At 44.9% G+C, this 19,224-nt stretch overlaps 9 protein-coding genes across 9 annotated transcripts; 3 read left to right on the top strand and 6 right to left on the bottom strand.

Moving 5' to 3' along the window:
* Positions 1–541: 541 nt before the first annotated feature.
* FSST1_009798 (uncharacterized protein) lies at positions 542–880 on the bottom strand (the record flags this gene model as incomplete). The annotated part of the gene is made up of 1 exon (XM_083226802.1): positions 542–880. One exon carries the CDS (start codon positions 878–880, stop codon positions 542–544), a length of 339 nt encoding a protein of 112 aa, XP_083085759.1.
* Positions 881–1,377: 497 nt separating this feature from the next.
* On the bottom strand, positions 1,378–2,715 carry FSST1_009799 (uncharacterized protein; the record flags this gene model as incomplete). The annotated part of the gene is made up of 1 exon (XM_083226803.1): positions 1,378–2,715. One exon carries the CDS (start codon positions 2,713–2,715, stop codon positions 1,378–1,380), a length of 1,338 nt encoding a protein of 445 aa, XP_083085760.1.
* Positions 2,716–3,292: 577 nt separating this feature from the next.
* On the top strand, positions 3,293–4,708 carry FSST1_009800 (uncharacterized protein; the record flags this gene model as incomplete). The annotated part of the gene is made up of 1 exon (XM_083226804.1): positions 3,293–4,708. One exon carries the CDS (start codon positions 3,293–3,295, stop codon positions 4,706–4,708), a length of 1,416 nt encoding a protein of 471 aa, XP_083085761.1.
* A 1,572-nt stretch (positions 4,709–6,280) lies between these two features.
* On the top strand, positions 6,281–8,520 carry FSST1_009801 (major facilitator superfamily domain-containing protein; the record flags this gene model as incomplete). The annotated part of the gene is made up of 10 exons (XM_083226806.1): positions 6,281–6,362; positions 6,671–6,730; positions 6,776–6,789; positions 6,842–6,878; positions 6,931–6,956; positions 7,011–7,084; positions 7,141–7,350; positions 7,404–7,745; positions 7,798–8,350; positions 8,398–8,520. The coding sequence occupies 10 exons, from the start codon at positions 6,281–6,283 to the stop codon at positions 8,518–8,520; spliced, it is 1,521 nt and encodes a 506-aa protein (XP_083085762.1).
* A 180-nt stretch (positions 8,521–8,700) lies between these two features.
* Positions 8,701–9,213, bottom strand: FSST1_009802 (uncharacterized protein; the record flags this gene model as incomplete). The annotated part of the gene is made up of 1 exon (XM_083226807.1): positions 8,701–9,213. One exon carries the CDS (start codon positions 9,211–9,213, stop codon positions 8,701–8,703), a length of 513 nt encoding a protein of 170 aa, XP_083085763.1.
* Positions 9,214–9,624: 411 nt separating this feature from the next.
* Positions 9,625–10,851, bottom strand: FSST1_009803 (uncharacterized protein; the record flags this gene model as incomplete). Its single annotated transcript, XM_083226808.1, has 2 exons — positions 9,625–10,047; positions 10,108–10,851. The coding sequence occupies 2 exons, from the start codon at positions 10,849–10,851 to the stop codon at positions 9,625–9,627; spliced, it is 1,167 nt and encodes a 388-aa protein (XP_083085764.1).
* A 1,523-nt stretch (positions 10,852–12,374) lies between these two features.
* FSST1_009804 (uncharacterized protein) lies at positions 12,375–13,380 on the bottom strand (the record flags this gene model as incomplete). The annotated part of the gene is made up of 3 exons (XM_083226809.1): positions 12,375–12,402; positions 12,547–13,278; positions 13,328–13,380. The coding sequence occupies 3 exons, from the start codon at positions 13,378–13,380 to the stop codon at positions 12,375–12,377; spliced, it is 813 nt and encodes a 270-aa protein (XP_083085765.1).
* A 1,126-nt stretch (positions 13,381–14,506) lies between these two features.
* Positions 14,507–16,398, bottom strand: FSST1_009805 (uncharacterized protein; the record flags this gene model as incomplete). The annotated part of the gene is made up of 6 exons (XM_083226810.1): positions 14,507–14,631; positions 14,690–14,920; positions 14,975–15,728; positions 15,779–15,876; positions 15,934–16,113; positions 16,173–16,398. The coding sequence occupies 6 exons, from the start codon at positions 16,396–16,398 to the stop codon at positions 14,507–14,509; spliced, it is 1,614 nt and encodes a 537-aa protein (XP_083085766.1).
* An 874-nt stretch (positions 16,399–17,272) lies between these two features.
* Positions 17,273–18,215, top strand: FSST1_009806 (uncharacterized protein; the record flags this gene model as incomplete). Its single annotated transcript, XM_083226811.1, has 3 exons — positions 17,273–17,298; positions 17,374–17,823; positions 17,876–18,215. 3 exons carry the CDS (start codon positions 17,273–17,275, stop codon positions 18,213–18,215), a joined length of 816 nt encoding a protein of 271 aa, XP_083085767.1.
* Between the last annotated feature and the right edge of the window lie 1,009 nt (positions 18,216–19,224).

A 19,224-nucleotide genomic window follows, 5' to 3' on the forward strand; every position in this document is an offset into this window, starting at 1 on the left:
TAATAATTAAAATTAATAGCCTTTAGCTTAATAATAATAATTAATATTATATATAAGAATTATAATAAATTAATTATATATAATAAGACTAAGATTAATTAATTAATAATTAATTTTATTTAATTAAATAATATTAATTTATTAATTAATTAAAATTATAAAAAAAAGAAATTATTATTATTTTTAATATAATAAAAGCTTTTTTTATAAGTTATAGCCTTTATTATAAGGTTTATATTAAAAGAGTTATATTATAAAAAAAACCTTATTTTAAGAGAATCTTAGATTTAATTATTATTAAAAATTTAATTTATATAGATAGATTAACCTTTATTAAAAACCTAGAGAAAATTAAAAAGGCCTAGGTAAAAGCTTAAGAATTATAAAAAAAAAGAATAAAAAAAAAAGATATATCCAGTATAGCAGAAGCACCCCTAATCTTTAGGATATCTTTATATCTCATATCCAGTAATAAATCTTTAGGTACCTTGAAAGCTTTATTGGTTTCTATACTTTACTAGCAAATGCAAGTCCAAGCCTCTCACTGATAACCCACTCTACTACTAGCAGTAGCATAGTTATCTTGGGAGTCAGCGCTATTTTTGCTTTGAGTAGAAGGCGGATCACGTGCTCGGACCTTGATCAGATCGTCTTGGTATTCCGGATCCTTCTCAAGCCTTCTAGAACTGGCGGCACGGAGGAGAGCCTGACGAAAAACTGGCTCGTCAATCTTGTTGAGAATTTCAATTAAGATATCTGTTTTCCACTGGTCGCCGTAGATCAAGTAGCGAATTAGAAAGGGGACATTAGATGCATAATCGGCTTCGTACTGTTCAAAGACAATATCGCGCCAGGTCTTATTGAGGTTTCTGGCTGTCATGCTGGTGTAGAGGTGATAATCTCGATGTTTATTTTATCTTCAATCTTTTGTCTTGCATAGACTCTTGTTGGTTTGAAGATCAGCCAAGTTGCCGTGTTGGTTGTTGAACGTAGATTGAGATGGCCAAGTTCTAGCATCATTGACAAATGCGGGATTAGCACCAGAGCTATTCCTGAGGTGAAAGCAGCAACTACTGAGGATGATCGGCGCGAAGGGACATACTCTATGTCAATATTCACATTCTAAATTAGGTCGGTATCAATTTAGAGTCCCTCGACCACAACTGTTTACTTATTAGCTAACGTTTATGTATAAGATGCCTAAACAATCAGGATATTTTAGTAAACTTTAGTAAGTATTCAACTAAACCTCAGTTGCTATAATAATGTCTCTAACTCCGTTGTCTCTTCTCCTCACACAGTTTCACCGAGAACGCATTGCTGTCTATACTGTAACCTAGCCGGTAAAGTAGGAAGGTATTCTCAATCGCCATCACTTTAATCAGTGCAGACTATAATTCCGTCATGCCACTTTTGTGATCGTCGTAAAGCCCTCTTCTTATCCCACCTGTATAGCTGGCCCCGATATTTAAGAGAAACTAACCTATCCTGTTCCGCGAGGAAAGCGTGCGACGGGAAGGTTGGTCGTTCTGTAGTCCCTTGAGGGTAAAATCGATCATCATCGAAAAATACCCAAGCTCGCTGTCCACAAATCTTCCATGAACGTCCACCCATCCCCGATGAGATGCTAAGTTCCACAGACAAATGCTCGTACATAAATGATTCGCAATCATCCTTGTAAAACTTACCAGGGTCTAAGAAGATGTTAAGAGTTTCTTTCCAGCCATGCCAGTGGTTATGGTTCCAAGCTATGGCTTTTTGCAATTCGAGCTTGAGGTTATCTCTTTCTTCCGATTTGGACAAGTCATAGCGAAAGAAATCAAAAAGACGACCGGGCCCAAGTCTTTCGAACTCTTTACCGTATGTATGGCGGTACCAGTATCGGTTGGAACCAGTGAAAACGTTCTCCCCATACACCTCCGTGTCAAACCCCAAGTTATCGGGATATAGTAGCCCGTCTTCAGGTGACGTGACTGATGAAATAGTTGGAAGCCAGGCATCAGTGCACTGTGCAAACATTGCGCCATATAGATTCTCCATATAACCGATGACACAGAGAATAGCCTCTTCCTCCACTTGATTGACTCTGCGTCGTGGCAGGCCACCGGGAAGTTGACCAAGATGGCTAGTCTTCGCCATTAGGTGGTACATCAGAAACGCTTTCACAAATCTCTTTCTTTCCAACGGCGTCAGATTTGCAGAATCAAACCTCGGTGTGACTTTAGCCCCTTTGAATAAAAGGTGTTCTCCAGGCAGGCCCTGCATCTGTGGTAGACAGAGGTATTCTCGAGGTGGAAAGTAAGCAGTGGCCTTAGTGATATAGTCCTCAGTAAGAAGTATAATTCGTCTGTGTAATTTGCACAGCTGTCGTGCTAGACTATCGTCGTTCTTCATAAGGAGGTCTGGGAGTTGAGACTTTGACCATTTGCGAACGTGTGTGCGTATGACGGTCGCAGGGCGGTCATATAAAAGTCCGCCTTCACTGGATATCACCTGTGGAAAAAGAATAACACCCATGGCATCTTGCATCATGTTGTTGTCGTAGTTGATGATTTTCCGTATAATTTGCATGTTGTTCACAAGCCACTGTCTGAGCATTACCGGGGATGCTTTAATAAAGTGCGACACCGTCGAAAGACTGTCGGTTGAGACAAAAATCTGGATACATAGCTCCGGGGGCAGGGTGAGAAAAGGATCCGATCCAGATATTGTCATTTTGTCGTTTGTATGTCGTCGTTCGCGTTGTTGAGAACAGCGTTTATGATTTGTCGGTAGCGTTAACAGGAAGAGGGAAAGGAATTGGAGGGGGCAATCGTGACTAGTAGGTATATATATACACGAATCTCAAAGTTACAGCTCCACTTCTTATGTCAAGGTTCATCACTGGAAATATGTTTTTATGATCACTTATGCTTTCGCCCAGGCCTTCTCAATTTCCTCTAGGTTTTCAACAAAGGTTAATCTGTCTGCGCAGATCAAATTTTAACAATATTCAAATCCAAGGTTCTCAATAACAAGGTTTCTTCCACGGCGTAACTCTTACGGCATAAACATTATGATAGAGGTGACTTAGAAAGGAAGCTTCTGTCACGCTAAAGACAGCAGCAACTTCTTCCCAACATCTTCTACAGCCCAGTCTAAAGCCTGCCAATCTGATCAACTTCCATTCAGACGCATATTCCCAACTATTTATCAGCCTAATTCCTTCTCTCACACTGCTATCGTCAACAGATTGCGGAAACAAATAACAACTCGACTCTCCCCAAAACGCAAACGACGACTGACTGACAATATGATGTCACTCTCTGTATCGGATCCTTTCGTCCAGCTCCCTGCGGAGCTGCGTCTCCATATCATAATGTCGACTAATTGCACGATAACTATATCGCGATTAATCCAAGCCTCGCCGTCCATGCTTCAACAATACCTTGCGGACAAGAGATACATCCAACGACATATCATCGACTATGACGAAGACATGATGCAAGACGTTATGGCGATTATTCTAATTCCACGCTTCTGTCGAACTAGCCAAGAGGTTCCAGACGAAAAAAACTTAATGAGCGCACGTACAGTTTTACATGATTGGTCTATGGGCCAGCTTCCCCATCCTAGCCAGCTTAAGTCCGACGACGTTGCGAGTCAACTGAACGAACTGCACAATAGAATTTTGCTTCTGGCAGAGGACTATATCACCAAAGCCACCGCCTCCTTTCCTCCACAAGATTACCTTTGCCTGCCCCAGATGCAGCGACCATCAGCCAACGGGCATCTTATGTTCAGAGGTGTGGCGGTGACACCGCGATTCAACCTCGCAGACCTCACAACATTGGAAAAGAAAAGGGTCTTCAAAGCATTCATTAGGCATGAGCTGATGGCTAGGGCTATCAGTCTCTTTTCTTGTGAGACACAAGTGCCAACGCGTTTGATCAGCCAGAGGGAGTCAGACTGTATTTTATGTGTCCGCGAGTACTATCGCACTCTATATGGGGCGATGTTTGCGCAGTGCAGCTTTGCTAAGATTCCGGTTACCCCGGGCGGAACTTCCCTTGAAACTGAGCTACAATTTCCCGACACGTTTCACTTCGATGGAAACACATACGCACATGAATTAGATCTATACGATGCCAACTGGTGGGAAACGTTTCCCGACTTTGCGCATTGGTTCGCTTTACTCGGGCTTGATCGTCTCACGGAATTTCCCCGTTTTGACATGGGCAAAGAGGACGACAGAGATGCCCTTTGTTTTCAAATTCAAGATACCTGGTTTGATGGTGGTACGAAGCACACGGGCATACCGTCGTGGTTACTTTTCGAAGAACCGAGACTTAGTCGCCACACCTACGTTATCGCATACCCAGTCCCTATTAAGGTCCCTCGCCACCTTCCTCACGACATCAAAACCCTTGCCGACGACTCTAATATGTACAAACAGCTTTCTGGATCTTTTGACAACATGCTCCAAAAAGATATCGCTCGGCAGCGGGCTTGGGCGTTTTTCGACGACACTCGCCTTTACCCTCAAGAGACCATCGAACGACCAAACTTCCCGTCAAGCAGTTTCCTCAAGGCGAAATGTATTGAGACGAACTCCCATCACAGCTGGTATACCTACCCTCCATGCGCACGAGCCAATAGGAGAACAATGTTGGGCGACGATGCGCGGAGGAAATTGGCGCAATTGGTACAAGACGATGCGCCTCTCTGAGGAATGGGTTATCGTCCTGACATGACAACATAGACGATCACTTCTTCTGCGAGTCCAGTCATACTATCCTTCTCCCATCTTGATTTGATATGCAAAGCCATCAGTGATAACGGCTGAGATCACTACTTCGCCTTACCGGTACCGGTCTATCAACAACTCCGACTCCTCTCCTACCTTCTTGGTATACCAATGGCGAGTCGTATACATGCGAAGGCCAACAGAAGTTAAGGACTTTGACTCCTGTGGACATCGAACGACGGTAACAAGCAAGGGTTTTACAGCAGCACGATAGGTAATGTCGATGAAGCTCATGGTAGTAGCAAGATAGACATTATCTGTTGAGCAGAAAGAGTTTTAAGTATAGCAGGAATAACCTAAGATTACAATCCAGCTTGACTTAATTGCCTGTTCCTGTGACTAATCTTTCCAAAGGCCTGGAGTGGCATTGAATCAGTCCAGGACCGGTCTTCATAGCAGCACAGGGAACGATGGTGTGTTTATCGGCTTAGGAACACCATGACAGCGAGATAAGCGATATCGATGGGGTTCATGATCTCGGGCCAACTCCAACCTTGTCCACTGTGACTTTAGCACACCGCCGTGTCTTCTGTCGCGCAGTGGAAAGGCCATTGCGGTATTCGTTGAGATTAGGTATGCGTCGAAGTCGCGGAAGTGGAGCCAGGCATGTCCCATAGCTACGGGACGAGAAGTGACTGCATAGAACGTAAAAGATGGAACACAGGGGTCAGGTTATGTTATTGAGATCCGACTCTTAAACCGTCTATGTCTTCACCTCCTACTCGTATTATAGGTGCCCACGAATTGAAGAGGGTCCCCGATACCGATTAGTGACAATTTCTAGTGTCTGAGAACCTGCGCGAGAGAATTACAGAGATCAATAGATCTTATGTCATAGAAACATAGGCCGGCCTCAAGGATATTGCGAGCGTTTCGTCTTGGCCGCCTCGTGATAAAGCAGTTGATCGTCGACTCCACGTAGAAAGAATCATCATGTCGTCAAATCCTACAGGCGTACCATATCTCTGCTATCATGGTCGAAGTAACGGCGACAGGGCGCTCTCGCAGAGTACATATTTTGTTCTGGCATCCCTTAAAAACATCGTTGTAGGCTAAAAACCACGTCCCACGAGGGTGACTACCATTCCTACGTAGTTTGAACCTCGCCAATTTTAACAGTCCAAGAGTCCTAGTTTGGTACAAGACCCTCCGATATATTCGGTGATAGTACTTAAATTAGTCCACACACGACGTAGATTCCTATCGTCTCCCAGAACCGCCACTCAAGATCCGGCGCGGTCAGGATGAAAGGATGGCTGCTGAATCGGGGTTGGCAGTGGGAGACATTTCCTCAACAACATATGCAGGCTAGTGGGTAGCAGAAAAGTTGGCCTCCTAAGTCTTAGGGTATAAAAATAAGTAGTCTAAAGACTATAGCCTAAGGAGCATAAAGTGACCTGCTAATTTCGTCTCTTATGCTTCCAGCGGCCAACTTTTCTGGTACCCTGATGGCAGGGTCAGATTAAGTGGCTTTTTCTTCCAAAATTGCTCATTATGATCGTGAGCCATACGGGGCATAGTCCAATTTTCATCACTGTCGAACACTCGCCACCTTTAGATCCTCTCCGGAATCCTTGTTTTATTCAAGATGAAAAACAGAATCTCTACTTTAATGAGGTATTATCAGTCAATTCTTTTTATCTTATCAATAAAATTCAGGGTCCAATATCGCTTAGTTTGGGAACCTTGATGGACCCTTGACAACCGAGTAGCTTCTGTCCAATAGAAGATGCGGGATTATTAACATGAAGAATCTATCTATGATCATGTCCTGACGCACACATTTTCTATTTTCCACAATCCTCGGCAATTGATCCCCGGAAATAGAAAAGTAAAGTTCTTATCCAAGTCTTTTGTGTTGATGTAACTAATTTGTTTTGGTAGTGGTTGATTATCTTTGGGGCGATACGAGTAAAGAGGAGAAGAAGCTGATACGAAAACTCGGTGCGTTACTCCCGCTTGTGTTTGGATGTTGCTGATAATCCCTAGATTTTTTTATTCTCGTGAGAAATAGTCTTTCCTGTTTCATCTCTGTCTGTGGACTAACCAAGGTAGACATTTTGCTGTTTCAGTTTCTTCTTTAACCACCTTGGTAAGCCCTGCCATCACAACCTCGAGAACTCAGATTTTAACTAGTGCTCTAGATAGACAGGCCTTTGCCAATGCATATGTACGTTTATAACCGAAGCATAAACAAGCGTTTGACTGACCGACCGTGGGATAGGTAGCTGGCTTGAAAGAGGCTCTTGACCTCCATGGCAACCAGTACAATGTTCTACTATCAATGACTTCAGCGGGGTATGCGATAAACCCCTCAATCAATTTTCAAGTCAATTAAACTAACAGACTCGTAGAATGCTGGTAGGACAGATACCAAGCAGTATCATCATCCACAAGATCAGACCTCGAATATGGCTTTCTTCAATGGTTGTCACCTGGGCTGGCCTGACCATGGCGAGTGCAGCTTGCAGGACATACTCTCAACTGTGTGCCGTTCGATTCCTCATGGGTGTAGCTGAAGCCAGTACCTACGCTGGATCAATCTACATCATGGGTTCATGGTAGTAAGTCTTGTGTATCTCCCGAACAGACCATTGTAGTTCTGACACCCTTACAGCAAATCGGATGAAATCGGCAAGCGAACAGCCATGTTCACTGTTGGCGGTCAAGTCGGAAAAATGTTTGCCGGTGCCATGATGGCTGCTATCCACCAGTCTATGGAAGGCCATGCTGGGCTTGCAGGTTGGCAGTGGGTGTTTCTGATTGACGGCATTATCACGCTACCTGTTGCTGTCTTTGGTTTCTTCTTCTTTCCGGATGTCCCAGAGTATACCGACGCTTCATATCTGAGCGAGAAGGAAAGACAACTAGCTCTGGATCGATTACCACCCAAGAGAGAGGACGGCCACAGCATCCAAGCCTGGAGCCTCATCGAGAGAGTCCTGGGAAACCCTTTAGTGTGAGTCAATACTTGGTCAATGTTGTGTCACTGATGCTGATAAATTTTACAGATACGTCTTTTGTGTCTTGTCCGTTCTTGGTTCAGCTCTACAGTCATACGTCGTCCAAGGACTTATGCTACTTTACCTGAAGTACCGCAAAGACATTGATGGCTTTACTCAAACCGAAGTCAACACTATACCCATCCCAACCCATGCCGTCGGTATCGTCGCCGAGTTCTCCATCTCGTTTGTCTTTGACAGATACAACCAACGCATGTCCCTCGGCTTCATACTCTGCATAATCCAGATCGTTTGCAGCATCGTGCTTTTGATCCCGAACATGAGTGTGCCAGGCAACCTGACCGCGCTGTACCTTTCGGCTTCGGCGTACGGCATAGCTCCTCTGACGTATGGCTGGGCGAGCAACATTCTGGCAAGAACGGCAGATGATGCAGCACGAAGCGTAACTCTGGCGTCCATGACGGCTGTAGATGGTCTTTTATGGACGTTCTGGGGCATTGTGCTTTTCCCAGCTGACGATGCCCCGTATTGGAGAAATGGATATATCGGGATGATTTGTGTCAGTACAGCACTTGCTGGATGGTTGTTTGTGGTTCGATGGGTAAGTTATATTGTGAATTTGATGTGGGGTTGTGCTAATGAGAGTAGCTTGATCGTTATACAGATGAAAAGTATCCTGCTGGTGAACATACGAGTGCTTCGTCTTTGGTGCCGACTCAGGTTAATTACTCTACCATGAGTCAACCTGAAAAGGTAAATGGAAGGGCTTAGACAAAACGACGATAACAGCGAGGGTGACAAATAACTGAGACTATAGACAAGAACCGTCAATCCAGAAGCTCCAGAGTAGCGAAATAAACAACTTAAAACTGCTGTACATTAACATAAAGTACCGCACCAATTAAATCACCCACATTACACCTGGGAAGTATTTGTATACGGAGGACTGACTCAAACACGTCCTCTATAACTTCGTCGACTCCCTCCTCGAGATCCCCCTCTGCCGCCCCTACCCCCACCACTGGGACTGCACCTGAAGCACTTCTTATCATAATACCCGGATATTCCTCTTCTAGGCGCCGGAGTAATCTCATTGTCTGGATAAAGCGTACAAGAGCCCTGAATCCCTGGTTCCTCCCCAGGCGTGAAGTTGATCAGCTGACACGCAAACTGATCATAATTGAAACAACTAGTAGCGCAATCATACACCGTCCAACTTGGGATAGTATAGCTGTTGCCATCTTTAAACGCTCCGCGAGCATCGCAGTTGAGTCCTTCTGTTTCGATTTCCGATTCGGTTTTTAGTTCGTAATTGTCGCAGGCGGATGTTGTAGCCGAAGCATCGGACGTAGTTGTTGCGCTAATCCCTGTGGACGTCGTGGGAGAAGGCTTGCAGTTGCTTGCGCCAACACCTGAAGCAGCCAGGGCCGCGACAGCGACAGCAATGGTCTTTGTGGATGGCATTTTCAGTGTCAGCCTTTTCAATTGAGAATTCCAGAAATAAATGTTCGAAGGGCGGGTGTTCAGGGGAAATCGGACCTCATATATGAAAGACCCCTGCAACTAGCGTCAGTAGTTGCACGCCACACTCGATAGTTTCATTGATGTTTAATTAACCCACAGTCTAGATCGACGATTTTAGTAACAATTGTTTTTCAAGCTTAGGGTAGGAAAATGAGAGTGTAGAAAGACATAATGAAGTAGTATAAATTGGCCTACTTGTTTAGTCCCTCATGCTCCCAACCTCCAATTCTCCTGCTACCCTGAAGCCTGGAGAATTATTTAGAACTTGGCGGGTTTTGCTTTGGAGATTAATGGATGTTATGGGACACTCCATGAACAAATGTCTCAATTTGAAGTATGTATTAGTTTGTATCAACATTTGATCTTTTTCGTGACGATACTGTATGCTGCTGGCGTCGCCACACCTAATAAACTAATCGAGTAAAACACAGGTATGATGAACAACTTGCAGTAAGATACCACCAGTAACCCAAACTCCTCCGCTATCAGGCAAAAAGCACAAATTCTCAAAAGACTTTTTGTGGAGATAAGAACCTCTTTGCGCACCCACAAAAACTCTGGGTGTTTGAGTGATGAGGATTGTAGATGCAGGTCCAGGGCTAGGCGTCCTGCCACTACGAGGGTCAGAAACGCCCACGACGGGAGAACAAGTCGCCGACTTGAAGTGACTTGTGAGAGACCCCAGTGTGTGAAGCATACTGCGTGGATGAAGATGCCACCGCTGAGTATGAACTCTGGACTTCTTCCCAACCCTTTTGAAGAAAGTAGAATTGACTGGAGACAAACAAGTCAGTATCTCGGACACTGAGTTCTGTTGATAGTAAATTGACTTACCTCAAATGGGATAGTCAATAATGGGATGACAGTTACACATCCCAAAGGCATAATCGCAGTAAGAATAGTAGGGAATGAACATATAATCGCAGAGATCTGTAATGCACGGCTCCATCCGAACGACGAACGACTCATCTTATCGCTGTAGTGTCGAAGTGTTCCGAATTGGGCATTGATAAGAGTGGTCGGCGGACGTCGATGTGCTCGCGATAGTGCATAGTTGAAGAAGAAGTATGTCAAACACGACAAGCATAAGGCAAAAGAGTAATCCTGAAGTCGAGTGGCCTTGTCGCCCCAATTCGATGGTATATACAGACAGAACGATAGAATGGATGCCAATGCCATCATTCGCATACTGACAAAGTAGTGCCAGTTCTTCATGAGAGTGTGGTTGAAAGTTGCCACTACCCAGAAGGCATCCGTTCCAGCCATGAGACTCAGAGCTAGCCAGACGTCGCCACATAACAAAGCTGCAGAGTTCCCGAGACTTTCTGTCTCATTCGTTGCGATAGCCGGGGGAAACGCCGATGTGTCGTTGACTTGGCTGATAGCAGCTGATAAATTTATCGTAAGGCGTGGACGAGATGGTATTAGCTGGTCTTTTACTTTGGATAGAGACAGAAGAGTCGTAGTGTGAAAGGCGAAGGATATTATGACGAGAAGTTGAACCAAGAGGAATTTGTGCGTTCTCCTGTCTTTAATGTCAAATGCCATGGCCGGTCGAGGGGGGGCCTTGACGTCCATGGCGAGTGACGATAAGAGATAAGAGCTGATCTCCAGATAAGAATATGGCAGAAAGTCTACGACAGTGGTAAGTAACGTAGAGCGTAAGGGGACTAGGGCTGACAAACTGACTCTGTCAACGTCTTTGACGACTGCTCTATTCCCAATGGGAAAGCCAGTCCTTATAACAGAAATTTTGTTATTGTCGCAGACAAATCAACCTCATATTGGGAAGGGTCAGAGGAATATTAATAGACGAAAGAAAAATAGAAAAAGAAACACAGCCTCTCAACCATGGGTATCCCCGTCTCACAACGGCGGATGAATTAATTTATTTGCGATGACTGCGAACCCCCTAAATCAGTGTGGCTTTGTGGAGACCGCTAATATTGCTTGTTTCAGCTGACAATTTATCGGTAACCAGGACAGGAACTGTACTGGCTTGCGAATTTGTTTTCTTTTTTTCTCTTTATTAAAATTGTTATCAAAAGCAACGTGTCATTGATTTTCCTGCTTGAACGATAACCAGCCACGTCACCAAGATGAATAACTTATCAGGCGCAAATTAATCTCTCAAATAGTAGAGGATCAGCCTTACCGCACTGTGTTGCAGATGGGGTTTAGGTAATTTGAAGCCTAGACTAGATATGCTTGATTCTAGTCATCCGGCCCACCTACTATTGGCCAGACAAATTACCTCTAGGTAAAAGAAGCTTTTGCATCAGCCCTGCCAAGTGCGAGTAGGCAGGATGCTGTTTTCGGCGCCTTAAACTGTGGAGGCTTGCATTGTCATCGAGGCTGGAAGTCGGTCCAACCCTTTGGTAGTGTGGATGAGTAGGACGACAGGTTTCTATGTGGCTGTGCTTAGACATACCACCAAGATTGTGAACTACATGCTCGGAATTGTCATGTGAAGTAACTAGTCTAGCTATCTGGAGTGCGCTCTGGGTCTTGAAGCCTTGTCATCTCCAACAATAACCTGTATATATACAGACCAAGATCGGTTTCACGAAAGGCTTTTGTATACCACTCCCGGCCGTTCCTTGCTATCTCCTTGGCAATCATTTGACCAGACTCTGTTAGTGTTAGATAAGAGACTAACTCAGGAAGCTCCTCCATACTCTGACTAACAGGTACGTAGTGTAGCCACGGTACAAGACGGTCATCATGCCATTCTCGAAGAAGCGTCTGCTTTAGTGGCACTGATCTTGAAGCCAGTGACTTATAAAATTTGCCACTGATCCCATTGCCATCGATATCAAAAGCCAGTTTCGATTTAAGTGCCTCATATTTGTCCACCCATGATTTAGTTTCGAAATGAGCATCTTGATCTCTGCAAGACTTTCTTTCACACTGAAAAATACGTGTAAATGCGACATTGAACAATCTTCCATTGAGGAAAGAGGATGTCACATGTCTGGCAACACCATCCTTGATCCTGAGGAATTAATTTAATTTCCCTTGATTTTGTGTTATGTCCACGAATCGCTGCCGGTGGAAGTGTTGCCAATTGGAATTAGTCGCATATCCTCCAGTAGTAAAGTTTACATAACTGCCATTGACCCAAGGTGACTGACCGGCGTCACGTCAGCCTTTGTCGGGACTTTTCTATTAATGAGACCCGGCTTGAATCCTTCCCGAGGGGCGGTGATATGCCAGTTCATCAAATCGTTCTCCGTCACGTTCTTCTTCATCAAACCGTGCCTAATGCTCTACTCAAGAACGCTGTAGTTGCCGTCTGTGCGATAAAGACGATAAGGCTCCTTCAAGCTCGTCTTGGAGTTTGTAATGGCGCGGAAAAGACGCTTCTCATTGCATGTGGTGGAGTGGATCAAGAACGGATGTAACAGGAATACATCACCGACCTTGCCTGTCGCCAAGTCGAAACGGCCATTTGCCCGTGCAACTTCATTGGCCCAACCAAAATGGCTCCCGTAAGTGTCATCGAACCTTGGATCGCTTCGTGGGACCATGTCTGGATTGCAGCCCTGGGGATGATCATACAACCATTTGGCAATAGTGGCCACACTCCCTGGGCAAAGGACCGTAGGACCACCACCTGGGAGTACATCTGTCCAAAGTGGTACACAGAGAATAGCCTGGTCGGTGCTGTCAAGATAATGGACAAAGAACTGGCCGTCCACATGAAAGACGTCCAGATCCTCTAGTGGTGTTTCTTTACCCTCATAGGCAGCATCGCCAAGGTTGACAATGAAACCATTGCTCCAGAAACAGCCTTCAGGGTCCATGCGGTCCTCTCCACCAGAGAGCTCGCAGATAGCTTCCCAGGCTTTCGGGGCGAACTCGGATGCCCGAACCCATTCAGTAGGCTTGAGATTGGTCCGCCACTGTTTCCATATTGTCTTATCATTCAAGTCTACACCGAGGCGCTCTTGAATATCTGTCATCAAAGGTGCAGCCTGATCTGCAGTGAAAGCACCTTCAATTCTGTCTGGTATCAGATGCCCGCTTCGCTAAGGCCACGGGGGGAACGTACTTTAACCAGCCATTCTCGATAAAATGCTGCTTCTGTTCCTCTGTAAGACCCATGGTCTGTGTTGGTATATCTAAGCTTAGATTAAGTAAGATCGTTTTGGTCGAGATAAGTACAACGTGTATTGAGTGCGAGAGGCTGATGCTTGGGAGCTCGTCTGATCCGTTCCAATTCTCACAAACCTTATATACTTCAACAACGGCTACTGGAAAGGACAGAGTGTATCATTTCATCGGTTCTCCGGGCCTTCTTTCCTCCATGATATTACCTCTCCAGAGATCTATACGCAAGTATACAGGTGTAACCACCACTAAAGGCTATCACGAGGCCTCCTGATATTACTCTAACCAGGATAGACACGTATTTAACAGACACTTGACAGGAGTGGTTAAAGTTACAGCAGGTCAGTTGCCCTTTTCATAATTAATACCTCATAGAACCTACATTTCACTGGTAGCAAGAGACATTGAGATGTTGGTCTTTGGAGATGACGTTTTGATCAAGCATCTACATATCAGGGTATTGTACAGATCAGGAAGGTTCAGGACACTCTTATGCGAGAATGAGTCTATGACCCCATCAAGTCCTCCAGCTTCTTGCATTCTACCCACCGCAACGGAGCTAACGGCACAGCAATATGCAATGCCGCAACCTGTAACCCCCACGAGCAGCGTGACTATGCAAGCATTAACATGCATATGTATGTATTTGCTCTGTCACATATAGAGAATTCCCCTGGGCGGCCGCCCCGATAGTATCTCTCATTCGCTGGCTTTCATATCATTGGCGGCATGTCTTCTTTATGGTTACAGTTTCTAGTATTCAGCAAACAACGTGGGGGGTAGTTGTGCAGCGATCCGTGCTACCTGGAGTCATGAACCCTGACCTGCGGGCTTGAAAGTAACAGGTTATTACCCAAACTGGTGTGTATTGAGCTTGGCAGATAGTTATACGAAGGGTTCAAGGATAAATCCAGCACCCCAGCTTCTTTGCGGAAAGTTGTCTAGATTTCTATTGTCTCTATGCCCATAGTCAATATGTAACGTATAGGTAACTTTATGTGAGAAAAGAGTGCTTTTCAAAAGTATCAACTATATTGTTTAATCCATTAGACTATTTATGGCCTGTCCATGAATATCATTTATACTTCATACAATTTGAAAACTGAACAGGTAGTTACAGTTAACTCTTCATCTGAGGCCCTTCTGCTCTACGTTCCATAGAGTCTCGTTGCATGAGTTCGGTGGCCGTTGAGTTCTCCACTTCAAGGATAGCCTTTTCAGCCGATGACTTCTCATCCTCGAATACTAGTGCACCACACTGTTAACAGCCTGAAATACGGGGGATGGGGCTTCATGGACTTACAAAATGTTGCTTCTTCAAGAGTTCTACCAGAAGTCTCTGGGAAGTAAAAGTACACAAAAACAACTTCAAAAGCGAGAAAGCAGCAGTAAGTAAGAAAATACCGCCAACTTATATTTGCAAGCCCAATAGGATTCACAAAGGTCGTGAAGAACTCAGCACAGCGCGAAAAGAGTTGGAAAATGGCTATGCCACGAGATCTCTCAGCGTAGGGCCAGATCTCAACCAAGTATGCTAATTTCCATCGTTAACACTCGGCCGCATCATAGGTAAGATTGTCCCACTTACTATAGGTAACAGTATTGAGCGCGAGACAGTAGGCGGGAGAGTATGCAAACAGTAGGAAAATACTAGCTGTTCCGGCAGCATTATTTACTTGCCCATTCTCCTTTGCTGTGATAGCTCTCTCCATGCTAATAGTGTAACTTGAGAAGACGACAAGTAGACTAGCTGTACAGGCTAGATACATGTGCCTTCGTTTGAAGCGACGGACAAGCATTGAAGCAGTGAAAGAGCACACAAGACTCCAGCAAGATATGCTGACATTGATGGTCTGCTTGAAATGAGAAGAGTCCTTGCCGATAATTTGAAGCAGGTCGCCAAGGTAGTATGAGATTAGGGTCGAGCCAGACCACTGCGTAAACAGTCCCAACATGCAGGTAGTCAACAAACGTTTTCGCATACCAGCAGTTGCTCCAAGATCAAGCCATGACCTCTTGGTACTCTGCATCTCGATGCGCAATGTCGACTGGATCTGTGCCATCTCAGCCTTTACGAACTCAGACTCTCGGCCTTCGGCATGATATTTCACCAGCGTCTCCATCGCTTCTTGACTCCGGTCCCTGGCAACAAGCCACCGTGGACTTTCAGGAACAAAGAAGACGAAGCAGAGTTGAAGCATTGGAGGTACAATCTGGAGTAGTGAAGGAATACGCCACCCCCAATTGGTCGTTATCCCGTTGGTTCCAAAGCATATGCCGGCCGCAGAGATCTGACCGAAGAAATACGAAACACTGAAAAGCGATGTCAAAACTGCTCGTTCCTAATAATCGTTAGTCCGATTTCGGTAGATATTGTAGAGTTCATTCATACTTTTGGGTATCCCAGTTCTCCGATCAAGGATGAGCCTGATACCAAACATGGCGGGATGCCGAAGCCAAGGATTAAGCGAGCAGCGATATAAGAACCAGCTGTGAATGTTATATCAGTTCGTTTTCTCAGGGCTTGCCCATGTGGACATTACGTACCAGAATTAGCAAATCCTTGTACCAAAGAAGCAATAACCATGATGAATGATCCTATGAAAATGGACCAACGTCTCCCGAGTCGGTCATTGATGATAGGTATCAATGGAAGCGATAAAATAGCACCTAGAGGGTAGGCAGCTGCAATGATACCCTTGAGGGATCCTTGAGGATTGTCAAAATCTACCAACACATTAATTGTCAGTCTAACGTGTCGCACGAAGGCCAATGTCATGACATACAATCAATCCATGAAGGCAATATCTGCATAGCGTTGACCATCTGTGAATGGAAGCCGGAGGTCATCTGGATGCCCATACATGTCGGTATAAGCATAAAGTAGAGGTTGCGTAGGTTTGGCTTCCGATACCATGGCACCGTGTCTTGGTTGGCAAGGTTGGTAACAATGTTGTTGAAGTCGCGTTCTTGCGCGCTTGACGATGGTTCGTCGACCGCTGAGCGACTCATACTGACAGCCTTTGCGCAGATAATAGAATGTAAATGGTTAGAGATCCTGAAGATCCTGAAGATCTTTCATCGATACGTTGAGAAGTTGGAAAACTTGCCAGACACTCAACTTGGAACCTTGTTCTTTTGTGAAATCGTCTGTTGGTTGAGCTTGGCCGCGCGTCCTTATCCTCAACCAATCATGACCTAGATCAAGTCATGTAAAGGCATTATCTCGCATATGCGTTGGCCTTCTGTTGGTTGTGTCCTCGTGACTTACCCCGGACATGTCAGGGTACGATATTGGCTAAATACATATCTCGCTCCTCATGTACTAACATCACCAATATCTTCTAGTTTAAGTTAAGATCAGCATCCTCCGAGGTTGCACCAGCGATGTCAGGTCATCTCGGCAGTTGATCAATCACAATCACATACTCAAGGCATTGAGCAAAGTTGGGGATTCTGTAGGAACTCGGGCCGCCTCTTCCTCGGCGCAACATTGGCAGTGGGTCTTTGAGATGGCCCTTGTCTGTTATATCTCCCCTTCATTCTGGTAGAGCAATATCAGAACAGAACCAACACCATGGTTAACCAACATGCAGCATCATTGTAACCTGAAGATACATCATGATGGATTGGATCCAACTCGTGGGGGTTAGCCCTTGGGTTTGAGGTTCAATCGACGTTGGCGTTAGCAATCAATTTGCTCTGTACTTGGATAATCTCGAAACCTGGGAGAAGTCCTGTGTCAGGTAGAAGATAATGGCAATTTTTCCATTACTGAGCCTTCGTCTCACTAGTATTTATTCCTACTCCGCCGCCGACATTCCAACTTGAGTCTTTATCATTAACAACTATTCATCATACGCTCTACGTCAGAAATCAAAACAAGATGTCAGCTATTCTTCTGGGAATGTGGTAAGTGCCAGAAAATTCCGGCCTCTTGAACTTCCTCTTTTCTGCCTCTATGCTACCACGGCTGACACTACAAAGGCTGTGGACTCAGTACGACTCCATACTAACGAGGAGGCGGATGAAGAAATACAGCCCTCCAGTACCCCTCGAAAAGCCAACGTTTTTGACCAACACCGTGAGCATCTTGATAGTTACCATTGATACACCAGACGAATTTACAAACACGCTGCGCTCTTGCCTTGCCAGCCAGCCTAAGGAGATCATTGTTGTTACGATTCCTCGCGATGTTTCACGAGTCGAAGCCCTTGTATCTCCTGTTCTTAACGAGACTAACGATGTGCCAATTACAATTATGACTGTTCCGAAGCCTGGAAGACGGACACAGATGGCTCTTGCGGCACGAGAGGCCACTGGTGATATCTTGTGTTTCGTTGATGACGACACAGTGTGGCCAAGCAAAAAAGTGTTGCCATATCTCCTAGCAGGGTTTGAAAACCCAAAGGTCGGGGGCGTAGTTGGTCGACAAAGGTGATTGAGACCCCCAAATCACCGCCTGTGACCAGTGCTAACCCACAAAAAGTACATGGATCCCTAAAGAACGTCAGAGCCCCGGTGCCCTTACACCTTGGGAAGTAGCAGCTATCCGCAAACTATCAAGCAACAACGAGAAGCAGATGCTCCTTCATGCCAGTGGAGGTGGCATATGGTGCTTGACAGGTCGAACAATGTTACTTCGAACTGCTGCTATAAAGCCTGGTTCATTCCTGGACGATTGGACAAATGAAATATTCTGGGGCCGACTCCTTCGTGCTGTCCATCTTCTAGATCGCCAAAGCCTAACTCGGCTTCCTCCTCTGGGGGATTTAGCTTTGCGACAGCTTCATCCTCAGGTCGATCTTTGCCCTTTCTGGGACCAATGAGATGGGAACCAGCCGATTCATAGTTTCGGCCTTCTTCAGCCGATTGCTCTCGGGAACGGGACCATAATGCACGCTCAAATACAGTCCGCCCAAAGTAGTCATCAATCTTATTATTGAACTCAGCCTCCGGCGGGTTTCGCTAATCGTCTGCCGAGTCTGGGTCTAAAGGGTTCTTACTGGCACGACGAACAAGCTGGATCATCCTTTTCATTTGTCGGGATTCTCGGGTTGCAACAGAGTATTCATTCCGCTCCATGAATTTTCTCATGGAAGACTGTAGTAGAAGGTCCGCCGTAGCTAGTCACGGGACCGTTTCTTCGTCGTCGCCGGACATATGGCCTCTTTTGGTGAGCACGATACGGCGAAATTGGGGTCTTTATCTTTGTCTTATCGACCCTAACTTTACCGGCAGTAGAATGGTTCAGGCTCTGGTGGGCGCATCGTTCCAGCGCTGATGAGCTGTAACTGTGTCCAAGATATAAACCGGGAGAAACGTCAGAAGGCATCCCGGAAACAATAGGACCCTCGAGGCGCACTGCAATACTAACATGACCCCCACCCGCTCTCATATGTATTTTTCATTCTTTTTTTCAATCATTTATACTTAGATGCTAGACATGAAATCTATTATTTATCTTATTTTTTCAAGTTATCATCTAGGGGTGTATATTGAGTTTTCTTTCTTAACTTTTTCAGGTCTTAACTTTTTAATGTCTATTTTAATACTCAGTCAGCTTTTGTAAATAAAGCTGGCTTTTCGAGATATCCATTTTGCATTATCCAGATAGTGGGTAATAGAAATATTAGCCTCCTAAGCCTTAGGTTACTAAAATAAGTCGCCTAAGAAGTATAACCCAAGGAATATAAAGTAACTTGGTAATTTTATCTCCTGCATTTTAGTCATAAATGTTTATAATACCATGACGGTCACATCTTCATATATGGAAATATTATAGCAATAGCAACTATATAATAAACTAAAACATACAGTGTTAAAGCAACTTAAAGA

The sequence above is a fragment of the Fusarium sambucinum genome, chromosome II (genome assembly GCF_050947815.1).
Source record: "Fusarium sambucinum isolate potato_lamoka chromosome II, whole genome shotgun sequence".
In the NCBI taxonomy this organism is placed as follows: domain Eukaryota; kingdom Fungi; phylum Ascomycota; class Sordariomycetes; order Hypocreales; family Nectriaceae; genus Fusarium; species Fusarium sambucinum.